The sequence below is a fragment of the Mustela nigripes genome, chromosome 17, assembly GCF_022355385.1.
Source record: "Mustela nigripes isolate SB6536 chromosome 17, MUSNIG.SB6536, whole genome shotgun sequence".
In the NCBI taxonomy this organism is placed as follows: domain Eukaryota; kingdom Metazoa; phylum Chordata; class Mammalia; order Carnivora; family Mustelidae; genus Mustela; species Mustela nigripes.
Genome location: NC_081573.1, coordinates 41,583,000 through 41,589,394, shown reverse-complemented (window position 1 = coordinate 41,589,394; position 6,395 = coordinate 41,583,000). Strand labels below are relative to the sequence as shown.

General features: G+C 59.1%; 2 protein-coding genes across 4 annotated transcripts in view; both read right to left on the bottom strand.

Moving 5' to 3' along the window:
• ELMO3 (engulfment and cell motility 3) overlaps nucleotides 1–3,650 on the bottom strand; it is a 4,729-nt gene extending 1,079 nt beyond the window's left edge. Inside the window, exons 1-16 of one of the 3 annotated variants that reach the window (XM_059381742.1) lie at nucleotides 3,359–3,650; nucleotides 3,190–3,230; nucleotides 3,036–3,108; nucleotides 2,776–2,826; nucleotides 2,418–2,587; nucleotides 2,232–2,331; nucleotides 1,977–2,128; nucleotides 1,807–1,885; nucleotides 1,616–1,666; nucleotides 1,405–1,527; nucleotides 1,178–1,309; nucleotides 972–1,073; nucleotides 781–889; nucleotides 536–672; nucleotides 276–439; nucleotides 55–167 (exon numbers count right to left, since the gene is read on the bottom strand). In XM_059381742.1, the coding sequence (XP_059237725.1) occupies nucleotides 55–167; nucleotides 276–439; nucleotides 536–672; nucleotides 781–889; nucleotides 972–1,073; nucleotides 1,178–1,309; nucleotides 1,405–1,527; nucleotides 1,616–1,666; nucleotides 1,807–1,885; nucleotides 1,977–2,128; nucleotides 2,232–2,331; nucleotides 2,418–2,587; nucleotides 2,776–2,826; nucleotides 3,036–3,108; nucleotides 3,190–3,230; nucleotides 3,359–3,436 (1,675 nt within the window). In that variant the 5' untranslated portion in view covers nucleotides 3,437–3,650. Of the gene's footprint in view, nucleotides 1–54; nucleotides 168–275; nucleotides 440–535; nucleotides 673–780; nucleotides 890–971; nucleotides 1,074–1,177; nucleotides 1,310–1,404; nucleotides 1,567–1,615; nucleotides 1,667–1,806; nucleotides 1,886–1,976; nucleotides 2,129–2,231; nucleotides 2,332–2,417; nucleotides 2,588–2,775; nucleotides 2,827–3,035; nucleotides 3,109–3,189; nucleotides 3,231–3,358 lie in introns of those variants that run through there. The other 2 variants (XM_059381743.1, XM_059381744.1) reach the window with 2 other exon arrangements.
• A 182-nt stretch (nucleotides 3,651–3,832) lies between these two features.
• The window catches only part of E2F4 (E2F transcription factor 4), a 7,403-nt gene continuing 4,840 nt past the window's right edge, over nucleotides 3,833–6,395 (bottom strand). The window contains exons 8-10 of the mRNA XM_059383625.1: nucleotides 5,137–5,184; nucleotides 4,877–4,921; nucleotides 3,833–4,773 (exon numbers count right to left, since the gene is read on the bottom strand). Of these exons, the coding sequence (XP_059239608.1) occupies nucleotides 4,658–4,773; nucleotides 4,877–4,921; nucleotides 5,137–5,184 (209 nt within the window). The 3' untranslated portion in view covers nucleotides 3,833–4,657. The remainder of the gene's footprint in view (nucleotides 4,774–4,876; nucleotides 4,922–5,136; nucleotides 5,185–6,395) is intronic.

Below are 6,395 nucleotides of genomic sequence, written 5' to 3'. Positions count from 1 at the left end.
CCCCCCCCCCCCCCCCCCCCCCCCCCCCCCCCCCCCCCCCGCGGGCTCCACCACCCTGGCGCCTCCGGCTGCTGATTTTGCGGAAGAGTGTCCCCTCACAGAGGCGGAGCAAACGCTGCTGGCGGATCAGGCCCATGAGCTCTGGCTTCAGCTTCTCCCGTAGCTCCCTGGGGGTGGGGGACAAGAGGAAGCCTTGCTGACTGGGACTGACCTGGGGCAAGCCCTGTGGGGCAGCGGATTAGGGGCTGGAAGGGGAACCTCGCCCACCAACTCACAGTATGGGAGGGGCCAGCGTGCCCTCCTGATGCAGCCGCTCTGTCTGCCTCAGCCGCAGCACCTCCCCATAGGGAAGCGCATTCACCTTGGTTCGGAAAAGCTCCAGGGAGCTGGGCTTCAGGGCCAGCGTGCGGGCCAGCTGCTCCCGCACCACCTGCATAACCTGGGGCCACCAAGTTCTGCTCAGCACTGCGCTTTAGACCTCGACTGAGAACAGCCCCTGCCCTGGCTCGGGTCTCCTCCCTCCCACCCTGTCCACCTTGTCAAAGTCCTCCTGGGTGGCTCGCATCTCCTTCCAGGTCTTATTCAGCAGCTGGATGCTCACACAGAAGAGCTCATGAAAACTCTGGTCTTGGCTGAAGAACATGGGCGAAAAGTCCTGGGCAGTTTCGGAGCCTGGAGCAGGGGGGCAGGCGGGGCTCAGGGAGAAAGCGTGTGCAGCCCCTGGCCCTCTCTGCCCTTCCGTCCCCCGTTCCCAGACACGCCGTGCCCAGTGCCACTCACAGGGCTCCCCAACACGAAGCAGCTCACACAGCAACACAGTGAGCTGGATGCTGCTCCGGGCGAAGGGGCACTCGTGCTTGTCCTCACGGCTGCTGTTTTCCAGCACAAACTGGGGTGGGAGAAAAAGCAAATGGGATGGGAGCAGAGCTAAGGCCCGAGGGACCCTGCCATCTCCCCAACCAAGTACTGACCCGGCTGTAGGCGCTGGGTGCGTGTCTGGAGAAGTAGAGCATGTTGTCCAGCGCCAGCAGGCCGGGGGGCACGCGCTCTAGATCCTGTGCGGGGTTGCTGTTCTGGGGGGAAGCAGGACCGGCAGCTCAGGAAGGGCCCCCGGCCTCTGGAACAACAGCAGCCCTGGGTTGAGGCGAGGGTGGGGAGCTAGGGAGGGGTCACTCACAGAAAAGCCCAGTTTTCGGAACTCGCGGGCACACAGGGAACGGCGACGATCAGCACTAAGCCCGCTGCCCAGAGACTCCCCCTCCGACTGGAAGGCAGCCTGACGCAGGGCCTGCAGCTGCTCCCGCTGTTCCTGGGGTCGTCATCGTGGGGTAAGAGGGTGTCAGGATCACAGATCCAAGGCCATGCTCTAGCTTCCCCAGCCTCGTATACCCCCAAGGCACCCACCTGGCTATAGGGGTCCAGTGGTGTCCTCATGCGTGGCTCCAGCAGCCCCAAAGTAAGGGCCTGCAGTACATACAGATGGTGAGCCATCTCGTCGCCCAATGGTGTCGCACTGTGGATGATGTTCTGGAGAACGGCCAGTCCGCAGGTGTGAATGGAGGCTTACTGGGGAAGGAAAAGTGGGGAGGGGTCTGCCTAGCCCAGTCCTTCCTACCTTATAGATGAACTGGCGAAGGTTTCTCTGCCACAGGTAGTCAAGCATGTGCTGGGGTAAGTGGGAAGGGGGCTTAGATGATTCAGCCCCCCCCCGTGAGCAGCCATCCTGCAGTCCCGGGATGGAGCGCAGTACCCATCAGCTCCTGCCCTTCCTCCCATCCCCCAGTCCTCACCAGATGGGACACTCACCTTACGTTCAGTAGGGCTGGCCCCCTGCAGCAAGGCTGTCAGCAATGCCATCGCCTTGGTTTGTAGCTGCTGGTTCATCCTGGGGCAAGAAGAAGAGGCTATCAGCGGGCTGTCCAGGGTCTGGCTCCATGCCCCTCCCCTGTGTTCCACCCCCACCCCCGGCCACTTACACCTGTAGATGTACCAGCAGCCTATCCAGTGGCACCTCACTCTTGACGAGCTGGCCCAGGGCAGGGCTGCTCAAGGTCACACTCTCTAGCAGCCTGAGGGCCAGGGGCTGCACAGATGCATCCATCAGGTTCATGTTCACGTAGCACACCACCTGCAACAGGGGTAGGGGCTTGCTATCACTTCTCTGCCATGGAAGGCCAGATCTTGCCACCACCCCACAGCCCTACCGGCTGCCCCTAGAAAAGCCAACCCACCTTCCTAACAAAGGGGATGCTGAGTGTCTCCCAGGACACCATGCCGTGTTCCATGAGCTCCAAGAAGGCCCTCAGTGCAAGGGTCAGCACCTCTCCTAAGCTGGGGGGACATCTGGGGCTGAGTGGGGCCCAGGCCAGGACCCCCAGCCCCACCATGTCCACCACAAACCACAGTCCTGTGCTCACTCATCCCCATCCTCAATGATGGTGCCTAGCCTCTGAAGCCCATCACGGCTGATAACCTCCTGGGCAAAGGTCACATCTGGGGCCAGCAAGACGAGGTGGTGCAGAGTTTCGCGGCGCCTTTCACGACTCCCATTCTGCAGCCCATGCAAAAGCCGCTCAGCCTCAAGGTCCTGGGCAGGGGTGGGAAAGGTGAGGGAGGCTGGACAACAGCAACTGGAGATGTGGGGACTCAGATGCCCACTAGGTGGGGCACTTCGGAGCTGGGGTTGGGCCCTCCCACTAGGGGCAGAGAGAAAGGTGGGAGGCAAAGGAGCATAGTCTAGGGCAGGGAATGAGGGGAGGGTCATAAGGGCATTACTGGGGCAGTGCTGAGGCACAGGATGCTGCCATTCTTGATCTCTGCGCGGTTCTAGAGAAGACGGAGAGAAAGGGAGAGAAGTCATCAAAGGGGTCTGAGGATGGGTTAATCCGGGTTGTTGGTGAGGGAGGGTTTGGGAGTCAGGAAAAGAAAAATCACATTCTAGACGGGGATGAGTCTGAGGGATCAAGATCGGGTGGGTTAGAAGGGGCGGGGGTGTCGCACAGTGGGGTATGGGCCTAGCGGGTGGGGGGACTCACGTTCTCAGTGATGTATCTCCTGTGCCCATCAGCAAACTGCAGAGCGTAGCATTCCGAGTGATCCAGGCTCCACCTGCGAGGAGGCCAAGGCTCAGTGAGACAGGTAGAGGGCGGCCGCCGACGCCCCTCCCCAGCCTGGCCAGCCAGCACTCACGCGTCGCACACCTCCTTCAGCACAGCGGCCAGAGGCTTTGCCTGCAAGTGGAGGTCACTCATGGGGCAGGTGTGGGGAGGAGTTGGGGAGGACCCTGGGGGTTCCGAGGGGAAGGGGTCTACCCGGAGGTGGGTGGTGGGGTGAATGTAGGCCAGACAGGCCGAGTGACCTGGTCCAGCCGGATGAGCTGCGGGATGGCGTCAGGCATCTGGACCGCGATCTTCACCACGTTTCGCGGGGGCGCCATGGTCCAACCAGGGCGAGGGCGCCTGTAGTTTCCAGACCATCCAAGCTCCAGCCGAGGCGGGCGCCTGGTCTGGTGTCTCCGAAAACGAGGACGTTCCTTGTCCAAAGCTTGGACCCCGGGGCCCGCACTGACGGGTCAGGTTCCCGCTCCTGGCCAGGGGCCGCGCGGCCTTCCCGAGGGAGACCAGATTAGTTCCGGGTTGGAGTCCTGTGGGTAGGCGCCGGCCCCGCCCCACTCCCGCAGCCCCGCCCCGCCCCAAGGTGCGCCAGGTCAGGACGCGGAGGGCAGAATGCCAGAGCAGCCACACCTCCCTTTCCAGGAAAGGTAATCCGCCCGGCCCCACCACCAACCCAGCAAAAATTCCAGAGAGAGGCCCTGAAAGAACCAGATCAGAGATAGCCTTAGGCATGGTCTTTATTCACTTGGATACTGTACAAATATTACAATTTCCTTTTGCTGCAAAAAGTATAAAAATAATCTTTATATAGGAATCCATTCGTTACTGCAAATCTTTCTAAATCTCTGCAAATGGCTCTAAATGAGGGTAAATGAATAAACAAGGCGGGGGACCTACAGGGCAGCAGATTGGGCCAATCCTCAGGGGCTTACCCACCCAAATTTCTAGCTAAAGACCTCTCTGTTCCTTCCTGTTAGCAGCACCCCCCAACCCCACCACCTATAGGTCCTGGGACTAAGAGCCCAGCAGATGGGGGAGTACATGGGAGAGGTCCAGGGGGAGCTGCAGGGTCAGGGGTGGGGAGACTCGAAGGAGGCTAGGGGTAGTGCTGGCAAGCTTCTGGCTCCACCCCAGGCTTCCCTCCTCAGACTGGGAGGTATTGGCTGCAACAGGGCAGTGGGGGCTGGACAAGCTGCCCTATGCAGGTGATGGCAGGTCTTCAGTTCTGTGCCACTGAGTGGCAGCCGAGCCTGGGCTCTGAGAGGGCTCGGAGAGGGCATGAGGTGGGGGAAGAGCCCCAGAAAAGGAGAGGCAAACACTCTGGCTCCATGGCAAAGAGGGCCGAGCCCCTTGCCCCTGCTTTCCTAGCACGGTACAGGTGCTCGTGGAGGAGTGGGAGTTTTCAGAATTGCAGTGAGGGAAGGCTGGGGAAGCCAGGAGTCTGTGGCTCTCAAGCTGTGTAGGGGTATAGTGCGGGAGGTCCTCAGGCAGCCCCCCAGGTCACACAGTCTGTGTCCCATCCACACAGGGAATGTCCCTGTCAGTCAGAGGTTGAGAACAGGCACATCGAAGAGGTCACAGACACCTTCACTCTCGTCCAGGTTGTAGATGTAATCGTGGTCTCCAGGGGGTGGAGAAAGGCGGAGGAGGGGGGCAAACACTGCAGAGAGCACCAGCCTGAGGCTCTGGGCCAAGACCCCCACCGCGAGCAGTTGCCCAACCCCCTGCCCACCCCCCACCCCCCACTTTCCTGGGCCACCCACCTTCTGAGGACATCAGCTCCTCCAGCAGCTCTGAGTTCATGCATTCTGGGGAGGAAAGAAAAGCTCAGTTACATTTTGGCTCCCAGCTCTCCACCTACTAAAGCCCATGAAGACCCCCCTTCAGGACCCGCCAGCCACCCATCAGGAACTTTACTCTTTGCCCAGGTACCAAGCATAATCAAAGGTCATCAGAAGTGCAAGAGAACAACCAAAAGACCCAATGAGCTGTGCTCTTACCCCATGGAAGAATGCAGACCTACCTCGTGTGGGATCAAAGATTTCTGACAGCTCTTTGGGGAGTTCCAGAACTGAAAGACAAGAAAGCCATGCTCAGGGACACAGAGATCCAGTCTGATCCCACTCTGGGCTCCACCTTCCTCAGATGTTACACCACCATCTTGGGGCTCCACACAGCTGAGGAGATGGAGGCCCTGCCCCAGGCCAAGCTGGCATTGTCAGTCTCCCCTGCTAGATGTGAGTTCCTTAATGCTGAGCCCAGAGTACTAAAGGCCCATCCTTAGACTGATACAGCCCTTCTAACTCAGAAGTGCTACAGAAGGACAGCAGACCCCTTCCCTTTATGGACAGGTATGCCCTGTCCGATGGCAGATGCCCCCTCATGCCTGCCCATGCTGCCTGGACAGAGGAAGAGGCAGACACTTAATAGGGGCTGGTGCTGCAGGGTGACAAGTCTGCTACAAAGGTCTGACTGGGAGGAAGCACATGGGAAGCAGAGGAAAACGAAAGTGGAGAGGTGTGCTGGCACCCGACGATCTCACAGGCCAGGTGTAGGGCTCTGGTTTTATCCAGCAGGCCCTTAAGAAGCATTAAAGGTCCTTTTCAAACACAGAAATGCCGCACCTAACCTGTGTGTCAGACAGATCCCTATCAGGCAGGGTAAAGAGGAGGGTGCTGAAGAATTTAGGGGAGAGGTAGCCGGCAGTGACCCTGAGTGTTGAGGATACATGAAGCCAGTGATGGGAGATGTCTGAGACAAAACTCAAGTTAGTTAATGTGAGGTGGAGAGCAGGAGAAGCAAGAAGGAAATGGGAAGTGGAGTGACAAGCAGGTATCAGGCCGGGGGAACAGGGCCAATAGGAGGGTACACACAGAGGAAAAAAAGCAAGCTTCAGTTAGTGACACAGGAATGAAGTGCTCATCAGATACGCAGAGGAAGGCACGAGGACACAGGTGTGGAGTTCAGACAAAGACCTAGGCAAGCTGGAGGCTGGGGATTCAATCTGCCCAGAATGGATACCCTCCACAGGTGTGCAACAGAGACCTGGGAAGCACATTTATAAAGGCGTGCAAGGGAAAGATCAGAAAAAGCCAGTGAGGGGCGCCTGGGTGGCTCAGTGGATTAAGCCGCTGCCTTCGGCTCAGGTCATGATCTCAGTGTCCTGGGATCGAGTCCCGCATCGGGCTCTTTGCTCAGCGGGAGCCTGCTTCTCTCTCTCTCTCTCTCTGCCTGACTCTCTGCCGACTTGTGATCTCTCTCTCTCTGTCAAATAAATAAATA